The following is a 25,245-nucleotide window of genomic DNA, read 5'->3' as shown; positions in this document are numbered from 1 at the left end:
CAAACTACAGGGATGGCACCCCACGGGATTTGGATATGCCAGCGGGGAACGGAGCCAGGGTGGGCTGGCTTGAGACTCAGGGTCTGCACACCCAGCCAACCCACCCCAGCTACAGCCCCTAGGGAGACAACACAGCAGAAGCAGGGATTTATTCCACGTATTCACCATTACTCAGCAAAAAAAGGGAAAAAAGCTTTACGGGAACAAGGATGAGTTACGGTTTGACTGTGGCCTACCTCAATCCTGGCTCTAGAAGGTGAAGGTGAAGGAATAAAGGATGGAGAAACAAAGAGGGGGGAAAAAGATTTCTTCTCCAAACTAAATAAAAGGCTGAAAAAGCTGCTCCATGCACAATTCTAGTGGCACAGGGGACTCTGAGACCTTTGGAAGGTTCAGTGTAGTGAGGGTGCAGAGTATTTTGTGGAGGGAAGGAAGCTCCAGGCTACGGGAAGCACAAAGGAGCTGAAGAAGAGGGCAGTAAAACTCCTCTGGGAATTAAGGACAAGAGCCAGGAGAAGAACAGGGAGGGGAATGGGATGGGAATTGTGTGCAGAGGAGACCAGAAGGGGACTAAGCTGCTGTGGGGACAAGGGACAGCTGCTGTCGATTAGCTCGGACATGCTCAGACAGTCCTTGTTCCCCGTTAAAGAGAGGGGCCCTGGACAGGGCCCATTGCTGTGGATTCAGCCCCCCTCCCTGGACAGAGACCAGCCCATGGATGCAGCCCCCCTCCTCAGAACAGCCCATGCCCACAGCGAGTCCATGTGTGATTTTATTGGAGTGCGACACGAATCTGGGGACGATGCCAGAAGGTCTGGGGAGAGACACCTTGGGCTCAGTCCCAGTCCCCGTCGCCCTCGGGATTGTCATCGCGGGGGGGCTCCTGGAACTGGATGTTGGCCAGCATGTCCCGCATGGCCGCCATCAGCCTGTTCACCCCCTGGTTGAGGTCCTGCACTGCTGCGGCCTCGTCGTCCCCGTTGTGCCTGATGTCCCCCTGCAAGAGAGCAGAGCTGTGGTGGCAGGGACAGGCACAACACTGGTGCCAAATCAGCACCAGGCTGTTGCCAGCTGCGGCTGCTGGAGCGGGAACACCACGGGGGAAACGGTGCACCCACATCCCAGCGTGCACTCACCTGCAAGTTAAAATTTGGCAACAGTGAGCGGAAGAAGAGGGATAAAGAGCTTTCGTTGGAGGGGTGGCTCGTCCTGGAAGACACAAGTGGCACCATGGTGAAGGGACAGCTCAGTTTGTGACTCCTCAATGGGATGTGGTGGTGCTGGGAGAACCATGGCACTGCTGGAACCAGCCCTAAGGGAGGGAACTGCGGGGTTCCAAAGGGATTCTGAATTCAGGCAACTCCAAGCAGCAGCTCTGAGCAAAGCAGCCACTAAGAGCACAAACAAGGCCAGGCTGGAAGAAGCTTGGAGCAACCTGGTCTAGTGGAAGGTGTCCCTGCCCATGGCAGGGGGTGGAACAAGATGAATTTTAAGGTCCTTCCAACCCAAACCATTCCAGGATTCCACGATTCTACCAGCTCCGCTCTGAGTGGGCTGGTGTGGAACACACACACAGCATCACCCCAACACCAGGACTGGCTGTACTTAAGCTTCCATTTACCCCAAACCCTCCTGGGTCAGCTGTGGCCTGGGTTTTCCCTGGTTTTTGCCCTATGGCTGGGAATGGCCAGTGGTGAACACCACGGGAAGCAGCACGACCAGTCCAGCCTGTAGCTCTGCCTGGCAGGAGCACCACAGCTCTTCCTCTGCCATGGAGGAGGATATCAACGCCGAGCGCCCGCGTGCAGCCTGGCCTGGGGCTGAGGGTGTGCCGGGAACACGCCGGGAACACGGCCGGTTGTGCCAGCACAGGCACCAGGGGTGGAGGTGGTACCTTTCTGGTCGGGTGTAGGAAACAATGGAATCCAGAGGAGGGAGGGGGTCAAACCCCATCACTGGCTGTGAGGTCACCTCCTGCAGGAGAAGGAGAAAGGAGGGATGAAGGAGAAAGGAAGGAATGAAGGAGAAAAGAAGGGATGAAGGTGAAAAGAAGGGATGAAGGTGAAAAGAAGGGATGAAGGCGAAAAGAAGGGATGAAGGCGAAAAGAAGGGATGAAGGCGAAAAGAAGGGATGAAGGCTGCGCATCCAGCAGCAGCAAACACGGGAGCCCAGAGAAGCCGCGAGTCACAGGGGTTAGGATGGGCCCAGCAGGGACACAAGTGCCACGCCACCACGTGCAGCCACAGCCCCTGTGCCCCATCAGGCCCCTCACCAGAGGCAGGGCTGCCGTGGCCTCCTTCATCTCCGAGAGGATGATGTGCCGGTAGATGTTCCTGGGAGCGCTCTGGTACCGGATCTTCCTCCTGAGGCGGGAGGGGACAGAGCAGTGCACCCTGAGCAGGCACATTCCCGTTTCTGCTGCTCCAGGCACAGTGTCAGCAGCTTCCCTGGCTCCAGGGGACAGACCACATTGGATGGAGCTAGCGTACAGTGAGCCAAAGGGGGGTGGCAGCTGCTGAGCTCCAGAGAAAGAGCAGAGAGCTTGGGGACGAGCAGGTTGACCTTGGCTTAGGACACCTGATGGCTCTCCTGTTTCTCAGCACTGGGAAGTGTTTCTAAGCTCTCATCTGCCCTGTGTGGCCATCCCTGCCCTTCCAGGCCACCCCTCCACCCTCTCCAGGATGTTTCCAGGAACAGGTGACAGCCAAGCCTGGGGAAGGCAGTGCAGGATATGCGGTGCAGGTTCAGCTCTACATTCCCGTTTGCGAAAAGCATGGAAGAGCCTCTGCCTTCCTGGCCCCACGCCGTGACCCTCGGCATCAGAGCAGCAGCTGTGGGGCTCTGAGCCCTGTCTAGGACACTGGAACCGCTGCTGCCCAGGACAGACCCTCTGTCCCACTCTGCCCCCTGTCTCTGGCACAGGAGCCCTGCCCTCCACCTTCTGTGCTCACTTGTGCTCAGCCTCCTGCACCAGCGCGTCCCCGGCCTCCACCATGCGCAGAACCTCGTGGACGTGGGGCTCCAGCCAGGCCATGACAGCTGGGTCCTTCCACAGGGCGTGTGTCCTGCCCACGTACAGGGACGTCAGCTGGTTCAGGGCGGGTGACTGGCTACGGGAGATGGCTGTTACTCACGGCACCCTCCTCCTCCTCCTCCTGCTCCTCACGGGACAGTGAGGACTCAGCTCTGTGCTGGGCTTTGGTGTGGGAACATGAGAGGACTTGCAGGCTCCTGCCTGGCTATTGCCATCCACCTTCACCAGATCTTCTGCCTCCATCTATTTTTAGGCTAAGCAGAGCCATGAAATGAGGGAACACTGCCCTGGCCGGAGGGAGAGCCTTCGTGTGCTGAGGAAGACCACATGTCAAGGGAAGGCAGACTGGTTGGAGACAGCCTGCCCTGGGAAGACACACATGTCACGCTCCCTCTCTGCACACACCAGCAAGGCTTCGGGGTGAACTTCTGACCTGTCCACCTTGAGGTGAGGTGGGTCTGTCAGCCTGATCCAGAGGCCATTATGGAAATCCATTATCAAAGGGATTATCAAATGAGGCATTATCAAATGAGCCTACTCAGGGAACCCAAACAAGTTCCTCCATTAGCTGTCTGAGCATGCAAGATCCCCGCCGCCGGCAAAATCGATCCCTTCCCTTTGCTGAGAACATCTCCAGGCCTTACCTGATCTGGGCATTCAGCCCGAAGAAGGGGTGGGAGGTGACCCTGGCATCGGGCTGCACGCTGCAGTGATCCAACAGCGGCATCAGAACTGCAACACAAAGGCAGAAAACTCGTCTGGATCTGTTGGTGAGGAGCAGTGTGGGGTGGGGTCACCCCTTGCAGACAGTCACCCCCCTCCTCAGGGCCAGCACCCCCTGGGGCACCAACAAGGACACAAGGAGGGGGTGAGGACACTGCTGGTCCCTGTGCTCACACAGGTGTTATTTCAGTTACCCCAACGAGCAGCCTAGAAGATGTTTCCAGCCCCCACAAACTGAATCCCGGCTGGAGAGCTGGTTCTTCCTGCTGCACACACCCTCCTCTGGGCCTGAGGGCAGTGTGCTCCTTTCATGGACAGCAGCACCCACAGGATGAAAGGGAGAGTGATGGACACCCATGGGGCGAGCACATCTAAAACAGAGCTGTGCCTCGGAGGGAGAGCCAAGGAGACTGGCTTGTCCTTGCTCCGGGCAGCCCTGAGGAGGTGAGACATCTCCCTGCTCTGAGATTCCAGCTCTCACCCTCCCCCAGCCTGCTCACTCCTGACCATCACTGGTGGAGAAGCATCGGCTGCTCTAGGGAGGGAGGACAGAATCATGGAATCACAGAACTGTAAGGTTGGAAAAGCCCCTAAGACCATTGAGCCCAACCATTCCCCCAGCACTGCCAAGGCCACCCCTCACCCATGTCCCCCCAGGTGCCACATCCACACAGCTTTTAAATCCCTCCAGGGTTGGGGACTCCACCACTGCCCTGGGCAGACTGGACCAGGGCTGGACAACACTTCTGGAGAAGGAATTGTTCCCAATATCCAACCTTGAGGCTGTTTCCTCTTGTTCTGTTGTTTCCTGGGAGCAGAGCCCGACCCCCCCGGCTGCCCCCTCCTGTCAGGGACTTGTGCAGAGCCACAAGGTCCTCCCTGAGCTTCCTTTGCTCCAGCCTGAACCCCTTTCCCAGCTCCCTCAGCCACTCCTGTTGCTCCAACCCCTTCCCCAGCTCCGTTCCCTTCCCTGGACATGCTCCAACTGCCCCCAGGGTGGACCCCCCACCATAGTGGGAACAGGCACCGCCGTTCTGCCCCGCCGCGTCCGCTCTGACTCAGGGCTCCCTCCTCAAAGGCCCTTTGCAAATTCCTGCCTCTGCATCCGCCTGCCGGGAATCCAGCCCTGGCTCTCACAGAGGACAGTGACAAAGCCCGCGGGCATGGCCTTACCGGAGGGGACAGACTCACCGCTTGGGAACATGATGAGCGCGAGCTGGATGAGCCGGGCCGCTTGCTCCCGGGCCTGGCTCCGCTCCAGCTCTGGGCGCTCTTCCTGCTGGCTCAGGAAGAAATAGGCCAGTGGCACTGAGAAGGCAAAATTGGGCAGCTGGGACAGATTCCGGTGACTCTGCAGGATCAGGGAGAGCGTTACTGAGAAATGACGCTGTGCAGCAGAGCTGGGCTGCGCGGGGTCGGGGCTCTGCCTGCTGGGGTTAAGTGAGTTCCCAGCCACTGGCTCGGTGCCCTCACGGCTGAGTGAGCAATTTTGAGTTCTTACAGCTGTTTGCAGGATCCAAGGATTACAGCAACCAACAGCCCATCCTTTATGGATCATTCCAATGCTGCTGGGATGCCAGCTGGGCTGTGAGATCCCTTCCAAAGGGCTCACCTGGTGGGGAGCACCCCAAGCACCCATCCCCTCACCTGCTGGCCACTCACCTCCCACTCCTGGAAGAGGCGGGTCAGGAAGGTGTATTCCCTGGCCCGGAGGGACAGGAAGTCGATCAGCAGCAGCACACAGAGCGGGTCATTCTCAGGATCAAGGCTTGGGAGCAGGGGAGAAAACAAACTCGGTGTTACAACAGCTAAGAGAGCTGCCCTGATTTCTGGGACAAACAGCCTCTCCCAGTGACATCCAGTGACTCAGCAAGCGCAGAGAACGGGAACACGGTCACTCCCGCACGGCCAGCGGGATGACGGAGAGCTGCTCGGTGTCCCTGTAGAGGGGACAGTCCCCTGCCACCACCCAGGAGGACAATCAGTGGCCACAAGCTGAGTGGGCTGAAGCCACTGTCACACCTTGCTCTGCTGAGCCTCCAAGCTCAGGCCACACTTCAGTGGTCACAGGCCACCCAAGGCCCCTCCTCACCCATCACCTCTCCAAGAGCACCAGTACAGACCTGTGCAGCTCTAAGGGGTGGGAATGAGCCCATACCAAGCCCAGGAGCAGCAGGACCCCTCTGGGGTGACTATGCCCCCAAACCCAGACACTCCACCCTCAGTGGAGGGACCTACCTCAGGATGAGCTTGCAAAACTCCAGGGCTGTGCGGGGACAGCCCCTCTTCTCCAGGAACATCAGGTGCTTGAAGAGAGCCAGGAAGAAAGCCCTGCATGGGGAACAGTGGCAGGACTTAGAGGCCAGATGTAGAGATACAGTCACCACCACCTCCTCACCCCCAAGCATCACACCCTGGTGTGGCACAGGGTGCCACAGACCCCCCATGATCCCATCTCTTGGTTTTGTTATCTTTTTGTGCAAGAACAGGGACAGCAAACTCATAACCTGCTCTGGAGACTGGGACCAAGACAAGTAAATCCTCCAAGCCCACATCCCGCCTTGTCCCAGTGGTGTGGGGACAGTGACACAGAGCGGGGAGGCCCAACACCTGAACTGGTGACACAGGTCACTGATGGCACAAAGTGTGTCAGCCAGAGGGACTGAAATGTGAGCACCCTCCAGGTACAGCAGTTTGGGAGAGATGGCTTAGGTCAGCTGACTGGAAAATTCCCAGAATAAAGTCACCTTTCCCAGCAGCTGCAGAGCTGGAGTTACATAAAAACCTAGGCTGGGAGGAGTGTGAGTGCTGGGGATGATGGCTGGAAACATACAGCAAGGATTTTTGTGACTATTTAGGGCTAAGGGGTACTGATGGCATGAGAAGGATATGACAGGGAGGGACAGTTCCTAGTGCAGGAAGATACCCTTGGGAAAAGGGATGCTTTGTGCAGAAGCTTCCACACACAAGCTCCCTGTGCTCCAGCACCATCCCAGGACCCCCAACAGAAAGGGACACTCAGGGTCTCCCCGACTGAGCAGCAGTGGTGAATCTGGGTGGCTGTGGCCAAAGTGGGCCACCAGGAGCTCCAGCAGAGCCTCCCCGCTCCCCAGCCCTGCTCACCTGTTCTCTGGCCGCCGGTAGTCCAGCCTGCAGGCCCCGCTGGTGAGGCTGAACACAGGGTGGAAGGCACATTCCAGGCTGTACAGCGCCCGCTCTGGGGACAGCAAGGACAGTGTCAGGGACAGGACAGGGACACCACCCCAGCACAGCACTGCCTGGCACTCGGTTTAGCCCAAAAGACAGGAAACCAGCTCATTCCCAGCCCAGCGGGGCACAAAGTTACTTCACACAACGTGGTGGCAGCAGGTACCAGGGCAGGAAGCACTTCCACATTAGATCTCACTCTGGGTGGGAAAAGCAACCATTTTGGGATTGAGGCTGGTCCAGCTGCCTCTGCCACAACTCTGTTCACATGGGAAAGCCAAGCTCCTGCTCTCCACTGCCCTGTGCCAGGGCCTCCCCACAGCCTGCCAGGGAAGGATTTCACACCTACACACCTGCTCCTCACCTCACTCTTACCTATGAGATCCCGGGCCATCTCCTGGTCCTCCTGCATCCGGCACACGTCGCTGAGCTGCAGGAGGGAGTCCACGTGGTAGGGGTTCATCTGGAGCAGCAGCTGCACAAGAGCATTGCAAAGACTCCGTCTCATTACCGGCATCTCAGGAATTTGGTCTCTGACCCAGGTACCTCCCAGCACCAGCTCTGTGACACACAGCACCAAGAGCTTCCTTAATCCAGCCCTGCCAGATCCATCCCCAAGCTGGAAGGGCACAGGGAGCTCCATCCCTACCACGTGCAGGATGGGAGCCCTCAATGGCAGCCTCCCTTGCCCTTGGGCAACTCCCTCCCAGCTCTTCCAACCAGGCCTTTGATCATCTTCACTGTCCTCCTCCAGATCTCTCCCAGCTCCTCCATTTCTTTGAAAGGAGAGAACAAGATGTAGGCACCGTTACAGTTTGGGGTTTTTCATCTATCCCTCAACAGTTCTGAGCACTTGATCAGGGTTTTGAATCCCCTGGATACTGAGAGGACATTTGGACACATCTATTACAAATCCAGGAATCAACAATGGTAATGGATAATAATAATAAATATTTACTCCCAGGCTTCAGAAGAGAAGTTTAATCTAAAACTTTCTCCATTCACTAATTGTATTATAAATAGGCTACTTTTCCCAAGCACCTAAAACCTCGGTTCAGTAAAAAATTCTGAAGCTACTACAAATCTTCTCACAGTTTAGTTTGGGGATTTTTTTTTTCTCCTAAAACTAAAAAAGAAAGCTTCCAAAGCTCCAGAAGTTTCCATCTGCAGGGTGGGGACCCGTGGGACCACCTACAGCACAAAGACTGGATGTTCCAGGCTGGCCTGGCCCTGTCTGGAGCCACTTGCCTGATGTTTAACCTCTTCCTTAAGGGGTAAGATTCTTAAGTTCCTTTCTAGTCCCCTTTTTGGGGGACATGGAGCACTCAGGGTCACTGTGATGGGAAAAAACCAAGAAAAGGTCACCAAGACCCTTTTAGCCTACCAGCAAGTGCAGAAAAAATACTCACTGAACAAGAGACTCCCCAAAAGTAATGAGCTGAAACCACAGCAACAAGGCACAGTTGGGCTCAAGCTATGGCAGGACCATGGTGACCATGAACAAACTGTCTGGTATTGGCAAATCCATCTGTTAGATTTTACCCTTAATGGAAAAGGGGAAGACTTCAAGCTGTGTGAATGTCCTCAAGTTTAGCCAGACCCCCTAAGAGGATCAGAGCATCCAGATTAAAATACCATGGAAAGCCTGTCCTGTGTGGGACTGAGCTTGAGCTGTCCCTGGGACACTCACTGCTGCACAGGAATTACCTTGGCTCACTTAATCCAAATCCCCCAGTCCAGGCAGAACTGCTGAGCTGGAGAGAGCCCCACGGCCCTGAGCCAAGGGTGGGAAAGCAGAAGGAAATAAACTTTATTTAGCAGACAATGGGCTCTTTAAGGAACATCTCCAGGGCATGTATCCCAGCTCACGTGGCCAGGCCTTTCAGAGAAACATCCCCCAGTTATGGTTTAGCTGGGTGCAGAGCAATTTTGCTGTTGCTTATCACTCTAAACTATAAATGTTACCATACAGCTTAATGAGCTCAGACATGCATGAAGGAATCCCAACACAAAAGCCTGTTTTTGCTGAAATACCAAGAAAAGACACATTTTTCATCCTTGCAGACGTTTATAAATACAACAGCTGTTAGTTTGGATTCCCAGTTCATGATGGGTTTATGCAATATTCCTCCTTTCCCAGCTAAGAGCTGAGACAAGGGAGCTTTATTCCCACCCTTCCAGCCAAATGGACAGTTCCTCTGGGTTCCTCTCTCAGGTGGTGACCTGGCACATGCTTGGCAGAGCCACCACGGCTCAGCCACCAGACCTCCTCTGCACCAAGGAGGTCACTGATTAACAAGGTAACAGCACAGCTCAGCACTGCGGGGCTGCCTCGCCCCACAGAGAGGGACACAGGGCTCTACTGCCCAAACAAGACTGGAAACAAAACATCCAGGGCTCTGCAGAGGGATCTGGACAGGATGGATCAAGGGGATGAGGCCAGAGGGATGAGCACAGTGAAGTGCTGAGTCCTGCTTGTGGGTCACACCAACCCCATGAATGCTACAGGCTGGAAAAAGTGGCAAAGTGGCTGGAAAAGGATCTGGGGGTGCTGGTGACAGTGGATGGACATGAGCCTCAGCAGGCAGGAAGGCCACTGGCACCTGGCCTGTGTCAGCAATGGCATGGCCACAGGACCAGGGCAGTGCTCGTCCCCTGTGCTGGCACTGCTGGGGCACTTCCAGTTCTGGGGTCAGTTCTCAGCCCAACACAGACATGCAGGGGCTGGAGAGTGTCCAGGGAAGCGAATGGAGCTGGGAAGGGGCTGGAGCAGCAGGAGCAGCTGAGGGAGCTGGGAAAGGGGCTCAGCCTGGAGCAAAGGAGGCTCAGGGGGGACCTTGTGGCTCTGCACAACTCCCTGACAGGAGGGGGCAGCCGGGGGGAGGTCGGGCTCTGCTCCCAGGGAACAACAGGACAAGAGGAAACAGCCTCAAGTTGTGGCAGAGTCAGGTTGAATACTGGGAACAATTCCTTCCCCAGAAGTGTTGTCCAGCCCTGGCCCAGTCTGCCCAGGGCAGTGGTGAATTCCCCATCCTTGGAGGGATTTAAAAGCCATGTGTGGACATGGCACCTGGGGACACGGGTGAGGGGTGGCCTTGGCAGTGCTGGGGGAACAGTTGGCTTAGAGGCTTTTCCAACCCAAACAATTCCACTGAAATGCACCAGCCACACTTGCCAGGGAAAGGGGCTGCAGGAACCCAGGAGGGAATGGCACAACCAACCCAACGTACCACGATATTGTTGGGGTCCATGGACTCCACAGCGTCCAGGAACTTGAACTGGACCTGCTGGTACTCACGGTGGTGCTCGAAGGTGAAGTGCTGCACCCCCCTCCGGGTGTCCAGCAGCTGCATGGTGATACCTGGAGGGTGCAGGGGAGACCTGGGTACCCCAAGAGAACCTCCTCTGCTCTCTCACAGCATCGAAAGCTCACTCACATCACTGGGTCCAGAGCTATACATGTTTTTGGAAGCTCCCAGAGAGTTTCAATCTTTTCCCCCCTCTCACAAGTCAAAGTCCCAAATCCACCCAGAAAGCCCAGGCTGCTCACTCTGCCCAGGGATACTTCTCATTATGCAGCAATTCTGCTGCTAAGATGAGAAGCACCCTCACCCTGCTACCTCCAAAAGAGGGGAAAACAAATCCAAATTATAAGGGACAACTCCCCAGAGTTCTCTGTTTAGGCAGAAGGTGTATTTCCGCAAGCTGAGGAGCAGTTCCCATTTACATTCTGTGCCCTGAACAGCATCCATGTCACATGGGCCAAGCGTTAGGAGGGCAGGAGGCAGCCCCAAAAGCCTCACCTGTCTTGCTGTAGCGTGGCCAGGTGTTCTTGGGAGCCGTCAGCCACATGCTGCGGACGTACTGCCGCTGCCTCTGCCTTGGCCTGGGGAGGAGAACACACAGGTCACACCTTCTCTGCACTGACAGGAGGAGGGCGAGAGATGAAACCATGTTAAAGGGAAAAATGAGATCAAAATTCTTCCCCACAGAGAGCCACACAGAGCTGTGCCCAGAGCTCTACATTTGCCTTCAAGACACAACATACCTGTGCTCAGGCTTTGCCTTACGTTCACCATCTAGGCCAGCCAGTGCCTCCAGCATCTCCACTTCCAGAGCTTCTCTCCCTGTTTTTATCCCTGCCAAACTCTCAGCTGCCTCTGCTTCAAACAGCTTCCCAGGTCCAATTAGGAGAGCCCCACAACCCTCTGACTCACCCCTCTTCCTAGCAGGGCCTTCAAATGTCAATTGGATTAGATTAAGCCGTACTCAAAAATGCACAATTTATTGGTTCAAGAGCAGTTCAGGATCAAGGCTACTCTGAGGGAGTCATGTCTCCTCAGAAAGGGATCATAGACTGTCCTGAGTTGGAAAAGACCCACAAGGATTATCAAGTCCAGCCCCTGGCCTTGCACAGTCACAAGGGACTGCAGTTTCTTCTTCAAGCACCAAATGCTCTTCCACAGACTCTCTCCCTCCTTCCACCTGCATTGCTCCAAGCTCAGACCGTTCTTGGTTTTCCAACCAGCTCACGGAAGTGGGGATTTTGTGGATGACAAATTTTTTATGCACAGTGCAGCGCATAAATGCAGAGATGTCACACCCAGGGAGCAACAGGTTCCCTGGAAGCAAGTGCATGAGACACCCTGAGAGTATTCAGGGTCCACTTTCTGTCCAGAGGCTCTGGAATGGCAAGGGACAAACGGTAGAGAAACAAACAAAATCTATGTGTCTGCACTCTGTGAACTTGAGTGAAAGGACTTTGAAGGGTGATTTGCAAGTAAATGAGAGGGGAAAGAAGCAAAGGAAAAAGTAAATGCCAGCAAAAGCCTGGAGAAGTCTTTCCCCACCTTGTACATATCACAGAAAATATTCCTCTGTCTCGATAAGCAACTACTAAATGAGTAACACACCCTGAGCCCGGGATTACCCACCCAGGTGTGGCACCAGGGACTCCTTGAGCCCTGCCAAGGGCAGGACAGACACACCTCCTCGGATTTGGAACAGGTTTAATATCAAATTCTGAACTAACCTCTGGTCCCCAAGCACAGCACGAGCCCCGAAGTATCTCTTCAACTCATTCTCTGGATTCAAGTTTCTGAGAAGGTGGAAAGAAGAAAGAAAAGCTCCATCAGTTAAACACAGTGCCACACTCAAGGCTCTCCATCAACACTCAGCACCCCAAAGTGCCTCTGGAAAACCCCCAAACTGTCACACACTCCCCACTGATCAGACACAGCATGGAGAAAGGAGACTAAAAGCAGCCAGAACTGGCAGGGAAAGCACTGCTCCATTAGACAAGCTTTCTTCCTGCTCTGCTCCAGAGCTGGGGAATACTGCTGCTGCCCTCTCCAGGGCAGCTGGAGCCTTAGCTGGGATGTTCCCGGGAGAAGATCCTGAGTGAATCTCATGTCAAGCTTTACACACCAGGGCTATTAGCACCTCTGCAGAGGTTCTCCCACAGAGGATCTGAGGCTGGAAGGTCCCTCTGGAGATTAATCTGGTCCTGCCACCACTGCAAGCAGGCCTGGCAGCAGAGAATCCCTGTCAGAACCAAACGCAGCTTCCAGAGGAGCGGTTAGAACAGGGATGTGCACAACCATCCCAGCCCTTTCATGCAAGGTGCGGAGTTCCTGGCCAGATCACACTGGGAAGCTCCCAACTCCCTTCCTCGAGGAGCAGATGTCCTGTCACACCAAGGCCAGAGCCGGGTGGCAGCCAGCAGTACCTGTGCTCCACGTAGAGCAGAGGCCGGCTGTCAGTGATGATCCCACCCTGGCTCTGCGGGGCCAGCCCGGGGTCCTCGATCCTCTCCAAAAGGCTGTCAATGTCTTCCAGGTCGTTGTCTTCCTTAAGAGGCAAAGCCAAGGCATTTATTACAGGCTGAGTCACAGCAGCCTACAGGTTACCCAGCAGAGATCACACCCAGCCGCCTCCGGCTCATCCTGATCCCTGGGTGATGGGATGTGGCTCTTCAGAGAATCCCAGAATGGTTTAGGTTGGAAGGGACCTTAAAGCTCATCCAGTGTCACCCCTGCCATGGGCAGGGACACCTTCCACTGTCCCAGGTTGCTCCAAGCCCTGTCCAGCCTGGCCTTGGACACTGCCAGGAATCCAGGGGCAGCCACAGCTGCTCTGGGCACCCTGTGCCAGGGCCTCCCCATGCTCACAGGGAAGAATTTCCTCCCAACATCCCACCTCTCCCTGCCCTCTGGCAGCAGGAGGACATTTCCCCTTGTCCTGGCACTCAAGGCCCTTCCTTGTGCAAAGACATTTTAAATATTTAAATAACAACCTTCACCCTCTACTTTCCACAGAAACACCAAGTTACTGCTGTGAGCCTCATGACAAGGTCTCAAACACTCACATGACTTTAATCCAACTCTCCCATTCCCCATCTTCCAACCACCCCAGGAATCCATCCAGCTGCTCACATCCAACAGTTGTATAACACTTTAACCCTGATTTCCCTCTATTTTCCCCCTATAAACAACAAGTGACACATTTTTTTACGTGCCTTTTTCACATCCTCCTCATGATATCCATGGGTGGAACACAGAATTCCATTCAGGACACTCAAGCAGCACTGCCAGCTTGCCTTTTCCAGCTAAATTTAGCCCCTGTGTGTGCAGTGTACACAAGAAAGGGATGACGTGCTCTGCATGGAAGTGCTGGAACAGAGGTTGTATTATCCCTCGTTGGCAAACCAAACTGCCTGGGTCTGGGTGTCCCAGCTGGCCCATGTCCCCCTGCTGCTCGATATTCTTGGATTGGGAAATGAAACAGGCTCTCCAAGAGGGTTCTCCAACCCCAGGAACTCACTCCTGAGTGGAATTCCCAGGCAGCAGGTGGCCAGCTGGGCGCTGGCACTGCTGTCACGGCTTAGCCATTCTCTCCAGAATCCTGTGGCTCAGGATGCTGAGCAAAGAATCTCCCTGGAGTGAACAGGGAGGTTGGACTCCATGATCTGGGAGGTCTTTTCCAACCTTAAGGATTCTGTGATTCTGTGGACAGTTCAGACTCAAACCTCAGCAGAAAACCAGCTCCCACCTGAACCTCGCTCCTACTGAATTTAGAAGATCAATGACTTTATCCATCTGGTACTTCCAGCTCTGGGGTCCCCAGCACTGGAAGGATGTGGAGCTGCTGGAATAAGTCCAGAGAAGGCCACGGAGATGCTCCAAGGGCTGGAGCCCTCTGCTCTAGAGACACCTTAGAGCCCCTTTCAGTGCCCAAAGGGGCTCCAAGAGAGCTGAAGAGGGACTTTGGACAAGGGATAGAGTGACAGGACAGGCTGGACAGGGCTTGGAGCAACCTGGTCTGATGGAAGGTCTCCCTGCCCACACGGTAGTGGATGGAATGAGATGATCTTTAAGGTCCCTTCCAACCCAAACCATACCAGGATTCCATGATTCAAAAAAGACTTCTTTAAATTTAAATTTAGAAATGGCTTTTTTGCCTCAAATCTCTCCTACAGTCAAAATTCCCACTTTGCCAACCCCACTGGAGGAACCAGCCTGGTCCCTGACTCAGAGCACACACAAACATACCACAGTCTCTCCTGCTGCATTTTTCTTGGTTTTCCTTTTCTTTTTTTTCTTCCGTGGCTTGTTACTTGATGCCGGCTGCAAAGACAAAGAAGGGAAGAGCTGTCAGCATTCCTGTGAACTGCAGGGGTGCCAGCTCCACAGGAAGAAGAGCATTTCTCGCAGGAATCAGCACACTGAGGGTCCTCAAAATTCACCCTTTAGAGTTTGTTAGCGGGTGGAAATCAAGAAACAAGGAGAAAATGGAGGAAAGCACCAAAGATTCACAAAGGGTTAAACCTCAGCTGACTTTCAGATCGATGTCTGAGGCTATGAAATCAGGAGAGAAACAAGTTTAGCTCTGTCAGGTGTGGAGGAAATGCTTCAGCCTCTTTCAGTCCCCAGGACAAGCTGCATTTCTGCTTTTCTGGGGAGCAGGACAAATCCCAATTTCACTCCCATTTCCACAGAAACCAACACCTGACAAAGGCCCCAGTGCCAGAGCGCCTCTCCCTGCAGATGCAACTGCTTCAGCTCAGGATGCTGGGGGGCATTCCCTAACCTGACTGGCACAGCTGGGAAGCACATCTCCAGGATCTAGCAGGTAACACAGCAGGAGATCACAGCATCACGGAACGGTTTGGGGTGCAAGGACCTCCAAGTTTATCCAGTTCCTACTCCCTGTCCAGGCAGGGACACCTGCCACTAGACCAGGTTGTTCCAAGCCCTGTCCTGGCTCTACCCAAGAGCAGCAGCTGCCTGTGCAGGGCTCCCACATCCTACCTGGAGCTCTGGGAGCAGCCACAGGTGTGTCCTGCAGTGCTGGCACAGCAAACTCACCAGGTCAGGGCCTCTGGAGCCACTGCTCACACAGGGACCCGCTATCCAGAGCCCTCACTGCCCCTGGGCTGGCAGAGGCCAGCAGCACAGCTGGAATGCACAGTGGACTTTGTTCCTCTGGCACCCAAACCCGAGGGACACACATCCCAAATGCACAGCAAACAGGTGAGACCAGGGGCCAACCCCCTTTGCTCCCCCAACCTTCATCTCCAGTGAGATCTGGGCTGGACTTGCCATGGGAAATTGTTACTGAAATGCCCCTTTCCTCACAAAATCCTGCAAGGAGACACTTCTGGGCTGACACAGACCACAGGAGGAATCTTGATATCAAATGACAACAAACCACTATGGGGAAGAACAGGTTCAGTGTTCAGTTGACTGTGCTTGAAGTCCTCACATCCCCTGTTCAAAACAAATGCTTCCTTGAGACCATTCCCCCCTGGCCCAACCTCGGTGCTCACGTGGATGCAGCACAACGCCTTCCTTGGGTGCCTCCTCTCTGCAGCTGGAAAATCCCTCTGGATGCTACACACAAACCCAGACCTCAGCACCAAACTGCTCATCCACCCCCAGATCCGAGTTCCCAGGTTTAAGTGTGCGTCCCTGCCCGGGATCCCTGGGGGCAGTTACCGTTCGGTCCGGCTGCCCGGCCTCCTGCCCCTCTCTGTGCCCATCTCCATCCGTCTCCTCGATCACAGCCCCTTCCTTGCTCCTGTCCTTGCTCCCCTCCTGGCTCCTTCCCGCCGTGTCCCCCTCACTGAGCCGGGTGTCCGGTCGCTCCTCTCTGGCCAGCAGCTCATCCTCTGACTCCTCAGCTGGGATCTGCAAACAGAGGGACAAGCTGCAGGGACAGCCCAGGGATGGAATTCCCCAGGGATCTGATCCAACACTCCACCTGCAAACAGACAGAGTCACGGACACCCGTCGTGTCAAGAGTGTCACCCCATGGCTGCCTGGAGAGTCCCACACATATGGAGAAGAGCACAGGACCACCATGATGTGTCCCCTCGCACCATGGACTCTGCTCTTCCCAGCCTTGCCTATGCTCACACAGCCAGGCCTTGGGGAAGGACAGGGAATGGCTGGGGTTGGATGAGGTGTCTGGAGAGCAGGACCAGGCTCTGTCACCCCAAGGACCCAGCAGTGCCACCAGGGCCCATCTGACATCCAGTACTGGGATCCTGCAGTGTTGGGAAGGTGACAGGGATGTTCCTAAAAACAGCTTCACCACTCCAGCTCTGACAACATCCAAACCCAGCCACCCCCAGGCCTCTCTCCCATTCCCTCCCAGTTCAGCCCCAGTTGCTGCCCCCCATCCTTCCCACTCACCCACCACCCAAACCAGTCACTCCCACTCCAGTCACTGACCCCAAATCACTGCCACCCACAAACTGTCACCCCCACTGTGTCCCCCTCCCAGTCACTGCCCCCCTGTTCCCTCCAGTCACCCCCAAACCCCGTCAGCCTCTGCCCTAGGTCGCTGTCACTCCAGCCACTCCCGGTGACTGTCACCTCAGCTGTCCCCCAAGTAAGTGAGTGTCCCCCAGCAACGTCCCCGACTGCCCCCCCACTTGTCACCCCCAGTCACTGCCCTGCATTATCCCCCCAGTAACTGTCCCCCACGAGTCCCTGCCACCCCAGCTGCCCCCCAGCAACCGCCCCCCAACCGCTGCACCCCGGCGACCCCCGCCTTTGGTCTCCCTCACCAGCTCGAAGCGGTTGCTGACGCCGGCGCGGGGCGGCCCGCGGGGCCCCTTCCCGGGGGCTGGCGGCGGCCCCCCTTCACGGGCACACTCGGAGCCGGGGTCGAGGCCAAGCTGGCCCAACCCCGGCCCCTCCTGACCCCGCTGCTCCCCCCGCAGCCGCCTCAGGGCCCGGCGCGACATCGCCCCCCGCCCGCTCCGCGCCTGCGCCCGCACTGCGCCTGCGCGCCCGCCCCTGCGCCGGGCCCGCCCACTCGCAGCCCGGGCGCCCATTGGCTGAGGCCGTTCAGGCCCCGCCCCCAACGCCCCGCGAGCTCCGTGGCGCTCCGCGGGAGCGGCGCGTGAAATATGTCCCGGAAGGGGCAGGGTGGGAACGGGGCGATCGCCGCGGGTCCCGGGCGGGGCACGGCCCCGGGACACGGGCGGGGACCGGGGCACAGGCTGGGGTGGGCCCGGCGCTGGGAGCGCGCAGGGAGTGGTGAGGGAGCCGTGGGAATGGGGAGCGAGGTGTTCCCACGGTACTGTGCGGGGTCGCGGGTGGGCACAGCCCGGGGAGGGGGGGAACAGGGATGGCGGTGGGACATGTGCACGACGAAATGGAGTGCCCCGATCCCCTCACACCCCGCAGCACCCTTCACCACGCTCCCCCATCCACTCAGGACCAGGCACGCGTCCCCAGGGCAGCCCAGCGGGTTTATTGTCGGAGGGGACATACAGAACAGCCATGCCAGCCCAGGGCACCGGGCACCCCGGCACAGCCAGGGCTTGGCACAGAAGCGGGGCGAACGCAGGGACTGTGAGTGTCCCACAGCAGTATCCATCCCCCAAGAGCTGCCCGCAGCCGCATCCGTCCTCCCGGGAGCTGCAGGATCCATTCCACCGGGGGCTGTGGGTGCCCCACGACAGGATCCATCCCCGCGGGAGCTGGTGGCAGGGACAGAAGGGGATGGCAGGGACAGAAGGGGATGGCAGGGACAGCGGGAACGGGTCCTTTTGCCCCCTGGTCCATAATGTATATAAATATAGAGGCTGTGTGTATCCATCCTATGTATATATGTACATCGGGGGGCTGTACCGGGGTGACCGGCACCCCCGTGGCGACCATCACCGGGGCGCCCGGCCCTTCACTTGAGCCACGCGTCGCTGTAGAGGGAGCGGGCCTTGGCGTGGCGCCGGGACGCGGCGCTGGCGTTGAGGACGGCCACGCTGCGGCGGCTGGAGCTGACCACGTCGGTGACGAAGCCGGCGCAGTCGGAGCAGACGTCGCGCAGGACCGAGCCCTGGGCGTAGATGTGGGGGAATTCCTCCTCCACCCGGCGCCAGCACGGCCCCGAGAGCGAGCTGTGGCACAGGGTACCCCGTCAGCCCCCGGCGGGGGAGGAAGAGGGGAGGAGGGGGGGAAGGCTCAGGAACTCACTGGAAGGGCTCCCTCCGGCGCAGCGGCACGGCCTTGGGCAGCAGCGAGCCCGGCAGGCTCTCGAAGCCCAGCGCGTAGACGGGGATGTGAGCCAGCTTCTTGGAAGGCATCTTCATCTGCCGGAATGCGGGAGTCAGGGCGGCATGGGACAGGGACAGGGATGGGATAGGGACAGGGCACACAGGGATGCAGATGGGTCAGAGATAGGTACAGTGACAAGGCAGGACAGGGACAAAATGGGGCAGGAGAGGGACAGGGCAAGGGCAGGGGCAGGGTAGGACAGGGACACAGTGGCACTGCTCAGAGCCAGTCCCTTACCTTTAGACTGCAGGAGCTACAGACAGACCTGGGGACACAGAGAGGTGGGTGAGAGGGGCCATTGTGGGGACCCTGCTGCTGCCCCCCCCAGCCCCGTGACACGGCGCAGCTCGGCGCAGCTCAGCGTGGTGCTCACCGCTTGCAGAAGAAACACGATGCGGGCCAGGAGAAGAGAGGGAACTTGGCCCTGCAGCAGCAGCAGACCTGTGGGCAGAGCAGGGTCAGCTGGGGGCAGGTGGGGGGGGGGACACATGGCCCGCAGTCCCTCCAGCCCCCCATTCCCACCTTCCCCCTCCGCAGGCTGCTGTACAGCTCCTTGCTCTGCAGGAACTTTTCCATCTCGGCCTTGACCAGCACTCTGCGCACATTGATCATCTCCTCCACAGTCAGGGCCAGGCTCTCCACGGGGTGGCTGAACTCCTGTGGGACAGGGGATGATGTCACACCGGACTGTGGCACAGGGCATGGTCCAGAGCACTCCTGTGCCAGAGCAGAGCATCCCTGGCATAGGCAGAGCATCCCAGGACAGCCAGAGTATCTCCAGCACAAGGACACCCCAGCCACCATGTGTCCTCACGCCAGGCTGCCATGCACCCATGGACACGCTTGCCTGGTGTCCCCAGCCCCAGTGTTCCCAGCTGGCATCCCCAGAACCCACCAGCCAGAGGTGCTTGGAGTTGCTGGCGGGGGCAGCGCTGGATCCGTCCTCTGGCCTCTCCTCCACGGCGCCGAGGGCAGCCCGGGGCAGTGCTGGGCCATCTGGCAGTGGGTGGCAGCTGGCGGGGACAGAACCTGCAGGGAGGGACAGGGAGGCCGTGGCAAGGACGTGTTTCCCGGCGCCACCACTGCTGAAAGGCGCGGCACAGATCCCCTGGGGACACGGACACGGGGACCCCTGGCGGTACCTGAGCGGGGCCGGGGCTCGGGCTGCAGCGGCTCTGGGTCCCGAGGCGCAGCCTGGTCACCCCCCAGCTGGCTCTGCAGCTGTGCCAGGTCCTGCTCCGAGAAGGAGCGATCCCGCTTCAGCGGCACCTCCGTGGCTGGGGAGTCCTCCTCCTGCGAGGCCATGGGCACCGTGTCACCAAGGGCACCCCGGCACCCCCCGTGTTTCCCCACCTCTGCAGGTTCCCCCTTGCCTCGGAGAGGTTCATCTCCTCCATCTCGGCCAGGGTGGGCGCCTTGAGCAGGACGCGCGGCCGCGGGCGCACGGGCGCGGCGCTGGCCGGGCATCGGGACAGCTCGAGGCAGGAGCTGGAGCTCAGGTGGCCGGCGCAGGCGTGCGGGATGCAGGGCAGGGAGCTGTATCCTGCGGAGGGATGGGCTCAGCGCCGTGGGGATGGGCACACAGGTGGCATGGCACAGCGGGGAGGGGACACCGGTACCTTTCTGCTCCACGGGCCGGAGCTTCCGCTCCTGCCTGATCTCCTCCAGGATCTTCTCGTGGAGCGTCCTCTGCTTCTGGGGCAGCGGCCGCAGCCGCCTCTCTGATGCCTGTGGGGTGCACAGATGGGACCTCAGGTGGTGGCCGTGGCTCGGGGATGGCACCGCCAGGGTGGGGATGGCACCGGTGGGACCCACCAACACTGTCACGCCAGCAGGTGGCCTGGTGCTGGCACTCACCTGCTTCAGGGGGGGCCGGGAGCGGATGAAGTCGAGTATGAGTTCGTGGGCATCCTTCTTCACCCGGGGGGGGATGTCTCCATCCACCTGGGGAGGGAAGGGGGTCAATGCTGGGCTGGAGGGTGGCAGGATGGAGGGCGAGGGGCTGGCACGGTGGCCATGCTCACCATAACTTTGCGGAGTTTGTAGTTGCGGGCACGGATGTCCTGCATGAGCATCTCGAAGGGCGTGAGCTGGTACTCGGTGGGCAGAGGGTTGAACTGCTTCTCCTGCACCTTCTTCAGCTTCACACCGTGCCGCAGCTCCCGCATCAGCTGCACCCACAGCCGGGCCTGGGGGGACACACGGACACGGCGTCAGTGCCCACCCGTCCCCGGCACGGCCCCCATGCCCGGCCCCGTTGCTGTACCCAGTCTGTGTTGCGCAGGTTGCCCAGCTCCGCCGCCGGCCGCTCCTCCTCTTCCTCATCCTCCTTCAGCTTCTGCAGTAGCTGTTGAGGCACGAGATGCTGTCACCCTGTCCTGGTGGCACTGAAGGTGCAGCCAGGACTGTACCATGGAGCTGCAGCACTGAGCTGCACCCCAAAACACCCTGATTCCCAGCCAGCATGGCAGTCCGGGAGAGGGTGTATGGCCAAACACCGGCACCAGCAGCCCTGGTTGGGGTGGGCAGAGGGGGCACTGCAGTCTCCCCGGTCCCTTGTCACTGCAGGTGTTTTCCCCAGCAGGGCAGTGATGCCAGCGGGCACCCATGCTCACCTCCTTGGCATCGCGGATCTTGGCGAGGAAGGCCATGAGCTCCACGGTCTCTGCGAAGAGGGCGCGGCAGACAGCCTGGTAGTGCGCCGGGGCGCCGGCGGGGTCGGCCAGGCGGGCGGCACAGCAGCGCATGGCCTGGCCGAAGGTGCGCACGGAGCGAGGCGGCCCCTCGCCCCCCTCCTCCTCCTCATCCTGCCCCCCATAGCCCTCGTCGGCCGTGGCGCAGCCGCTGTCCTCGGAGTCGCTGTTGGTCATCAGGTCGATGAGCTGCTCCAGGCGCGGGCTCAGCTCCCGCTCCTCGTTCTCGTCCAGCCCCCAGTCCAGCGCCCGGTACACGGCAAAGCCCAGCGACTGCACCATCTGCGGGAGACAGCACTGGCGGGGGAGCGGATGCACCCTGGCACCAGTTGTCCGCGCCCCCTCCTTGGTGCTGGGTCCTGTCCCAGGACCTGTGACCCCCGGGCGAGGGGGGCAGGCGGCCGTGCCCACCCCACACCGGGCTGTGATGGCCCCCACGTACCTGGGCTTCGGCGGAGGGCGTCAGCAGCGCGGGCAGGTCTGGGGGAGGAGGGCAGAGTCACCGCTGGCACCCGTGGCCCCGTGCTGAGTACCCCACCCCGCATCACCCACCCGCTCCGGCTGTGGGGCCTCCACCCTGAGCCGCTCACATCCCCAGCTGCTCCTCCCCCCAGCTGGGATCCCTTCCCTTGCTCATCCCATCCTGGCCTGGTCCCAGGGCATGGCTCCATGGGACAGTGGGCACCTGCACGTTGAGCCCTGGTATCAGGCAGTGCTGGCACAGCCTTCTGGAGGGCACATTGTGGGGGCACAGGCACCCATGTACCCCTCACCCCCGGGGCTGGAGGGAACTGAGAGTTCTACACCCATGGGGAGATGCCCCCTGCACCCATCTGGGATGATGGGCACTGGCAGTGCAGACACCAGGAGCGTGGGCACCAGCAGCACAGGCACCAGCAGTGTGGGGACTGGCAGCCACAGCTGGAGCATGGCACACACAGGGAACCCAGGACACGCTTGTGGGCAGCTTGAACCCCCCCTGGCAGCTGCAGGACAAGGAACACGAGTGGCCTCTGCAGTGTCCCCAGGGCTCCTGGCTCCGCTTCCCTCATTGTTAGCTCTGCATTGAGCTGATCAATGCGGCAGCCACAAGGATGTGCCAGTCGTGTGCCAGCCGTGTGCAAGCCAGGAACGGACAGGAAAGGCAGCACAAGTGGTGGCCCTGCCATGGTACCACACACAAGCCCATCAAGAAACCATGTCCCAGACTGTGCCTGGCTCCCACTGCAGTGCCAGCCTCTGGGATGCCACCTGCTGGGTCCCAGCAGCTCCCTCCAGCCACTGGGGCACAGCTGAGGAGGGAATTCCCATAGGATAGGGGACAGGAGAGGTTCCAGAGGGTGCTGCTGGCTCACCCAGCCCGGATCCAGCCCGGTGCCCTGGCAGAGCTGCAAAGCCACATGCCAGGCCAGTGCCACCACCTGCCCTGGCACCCGGAGGCACCTGGAGCCCTCAGGCTTCACTGTGAAGGCTTCACTGGTTCTTCCGTGGGGAGATGGCTCGGGTTGGCACAGAAACAGCCTGGGAGCAGGAGGTGGCACAGTGGCACTAGTAGGTGGCACTGGCAGGTGACACCGGCTCCAGCCCTGCGGTAGCTCAGGGCAGGGTGTGGGGCCGTTCTCATGCAGGACCAGTGGAGCCGGTGTGACCACACCATGCCCAGCTGCCACAGGCACGTGCCATGCCTGTGTGTGTCCCTGCCCTGGGCATGGAGCCACCTGATGCGCCCCGGTGTCTGCTCAGCCACCGGCACCGAGGACACACAGTGACCCCGCAGTGTCCCTGCCCAGTGTGGGCGAGGCCACACAGTGACCCCATGACACCAGGTGCCATTGCTGGTGGCCTTGCTGTGGGGCGAGACGTGTGGAGACGTTGGCCATGCTCCAGGTGCTCCTTGTGGCGTTGAGCCGCCCCGGTGTAACTGCCGGCAGCCAGCCTGGTCACACCCTGGAACCGTCACAGCCATGCCTGGCAGTGCAGAGCACCTGTGGAGGGATGGCTGGGAGGCCAAAGGGCAGGGATGGGGCTGTCCCGTGTGCCACTGCCTGGGTCTGGAGCGGGGGACAAAGTCCCGGGCGGTGCAGATGTGGGTGACAGGTGCCTGTGCTGTGTGGGTGTCCATGCGTCCGTCCGTCTGTCCTTGCTGTGTGTCCTGCAGCCCCGTGGTGGGTGCCAGGACCACGCAAACATCCCCACCTGGCTCCAGCCTCCCTGGGTCACCCGGGACACCCAGTGCTGGTGACCTTGTTGGTGCCAGTGCCGGTAGCAGTGCCACACCAGTCCCAGACCCCCAAGTCACCAGCCCACCCCCTCCCCACGGCCTCAGCGCAGCCCTTCCACTGATACCGGCAGCGCTGGTGTCAGTCCCCCTCGCCAGGGCCAGGGCTTGGGGCTCACCCTCACCCCTGCCGGTGTCGCCTTCCTGATCCCCGCTGCTGGGACCGGCCTTTTTTCCTGTCCTCACAGTCTCTCTGCCGACCCCCGGCACTACTCCCCTGCTGCCGGTGCCTCGGTGCCTGCCCCCCATCTCCGGTGCCGCTTCTCCTGCCCATCTGCTGCTCCGGTACCGGTTTTTCCCCGCCGCTGCCGGTGCGCCCCCCCCGCTGCCGATACCCCCGGTCCCTCCGCGTCCCCGACGCTGGTGCAGCACCCCCTGCCGGTGCCGGTAAGTCCCGGTGTCGGTAAGTCCCAGGTCCCCGCTCTTTGTGCTGGTAAGTCCCGATGCCCCGGGTCCCGGTGCCGAGAAGTCCCGGTGCCAGTAAGCACCGTACGCTGCTCCCGGTGCCAGCAAGCACCGGTGCGGGTAAATCCCAGCGCCTCGCTCCTGGTGCCAGTAAGCCCCGGTGCTGGTAAGTCCCGATATCCCGGATCCCGGTGCTAGTTAGCCCTGGTGCTGGTAAGCTCTGGTTGCCCCCGTGCCGGTAAGTCCCAGTTCCCCGTTCCTTGTGCTGCTAAGCTCCAGAGCAGGAAAGCCCCGGCGCTGGATCCCAGTGCCGGTAAGCTCCGGTGCCCCACTTTCGGTGTCGGTAAGCCCCGGTGCCTCGCTCCCAGTGTCGGTAAGCTCCGATAAGCCCCAGTGCCAGTAGGTCCCGGTGTCCCGGGTGTCGGTGCCGGTAAGCTCCGCTAAACCTTGGGAAAACCCGGTGCTCCGCTCCCGCGGTGCCGATAATTCCCCGTGCCGGCAAACCCTGGTGCCCCGCTCCCGGTGCCCGTAAGCCCCGGGGCCCCGGTGCGCCCCGGTGCGCCCCAGCAAGTCCTAGTGCCCGTAAGCCCCGGTAAACCGCGGTAAGCCCCGTTTGGCGGTGCCGTCCCGTCCCCCCCACCTCCCCCCCCCCGCGCGGGCACCGCCCGCTCCCGCCCCCCCCCGGCGGCGGCGGCCCTCACCGTGCGGCGGGGCGGGCAGGCGGACGGAGCCGTCGGCGCGGAGGCGGATGTCGGCGGTGCGGAGCGGCGCGGGGGCGACGGGGGCGGCGGCGGCGGCGCGGCAGCCCTGGAAGCAGAGGGCCCAGGCCTGCTCCTCGTTCAGCGGCTGCTCGTAGCACTTCAGCACCTCCTCCAGGGACAGCTCCCGCGGCGGCCCCGCGCCCGCCCGCGCCATCGCCCCATCCCGCACCGCCGAGCGCGGGCGGGGCGCGCCGGGCGGGGGAGACGGGGCGGGGCCGCGCGGGGCCACGCCCCAATTGACCACGCCCACGCCGTCTCCCCATCCCGCACCGCTGGGGCGCGCGGCGGGGGCGGGGCCACGAAGGGGAGGGGCGGGGCGGCGGGGAGAGACCCCGCCCCCCACACCGGCACCGGCACCGGCACCGGCACCGGCACCGGCACCGGCACCGGCACCGGCACCGCCGCAGGCGCCCGCCGGGAGGGGCCCCGGCGGCGCTGGGCGGCACCGGGCGGCTCGGGACGGCGCGGGGCCGGGCGGTTCGGGACGGTGCGGTACAGTAACGGTACGGGGCGGCACGGCACGGCGCGGTGAGCTCGGTACAGCCTGGCACGGCACGGCATGGCGCCGTGTGGCGC

The 25,245-nt window shown here is 59.9% G+C and overlaps 2 protein-coding genes across 2 annotated transcripts; both read right to left on the bottom strand.

Annotated features, from left to right (window-relative positions):
* Window positions 1-754: 754 nt before the first annotated feature.
* TCF25 (TCF25 ribosome quality control complex subunit) lies at window positions 755-17,224 on the bottom strand. Its single transcript, XM_082289850.1, has 18 exons — window positions 17,038-17,224; window positions 15,962-16,153; window positions 14,516-14,590; window positions 12,694-12,815; window positions 11,998-12,063; window positions 10,769-10,851; window positions 10,196-10,326; window positions 7,341-7,440; window positions 6,882-6,975; window positions 5,997-6,089; window positions 5,421-5,526; window positions 4,950-5,109; window positions 3,680-3,767; window positions 2,953-3,111; window positions 2,274-2,364; window positions 1,895-1,974; window positions 1,137-1,209; window positions 755-997 (listed from the first exon to the last, which is right to left on the bottom strand). The coding sequence occupies exons 1-18, from the start codon at window positions 17,215-17,217 to the stop codon at window positions 836-838; spliced, it is 2,055 nt and encodes a 684-aa protein (XP_082145976.1). The 5' UTR covers window positions 17,218-17,224; the 3' UTR covers window positions 755-835.
* Window positions 17,225-18,158: 934 nt separating this feature from the next.
* On the bottom strand, window positions 18,159-24,823 carry SPIRE2 (spire type actin nucleation factor 2; the record flags this gene model as incomplete). Its single annotated transcript, XM_082290298.1, has 15 exons — window positions 18,159-18,375; window positions 18,452-18,567; window positions 18,770-18,797; window positions 18,906-18,973; window positions 19,055-19,189; window positions 19,428-19,561; window positions 19,675-19,825; window positions 19,906-20,075; window positions 20,152-20,260; window positions 20,390-20,476; window positions 20,557-20,721; window positions 20,799-20,879; window positions 21,148-21,507; window positions 21,668-21,705; window positions 24,610-24,823. The coding sequence occupies 15 exons, from the start codon at window positions 24,821-24,823 to the stop codon at window positions 18,159-18,161; spliced, it is 2,073 nt and encodes a 690-aa protein (XP_082146424.1).
* Window positions 24,824-25,245: the final 422 nt, after the last annotated feature.

Source organism: Coloeus monedula, assembly GCF_965178545.1.
Source record: "Coloeus monedula genome assembly, chromosome: 13".
Lineage (NCBI taxonomy): Eukaryota > Metazoa > Chordata > Aves > Passeriformes > Corvidae > Coloeus > Coloeus monedula.
The sequence above is the reverse complement of the archived record's forward strand: the minus strand, read 5'-3'. Positions and strand labels throughout refer to the sequence as shown.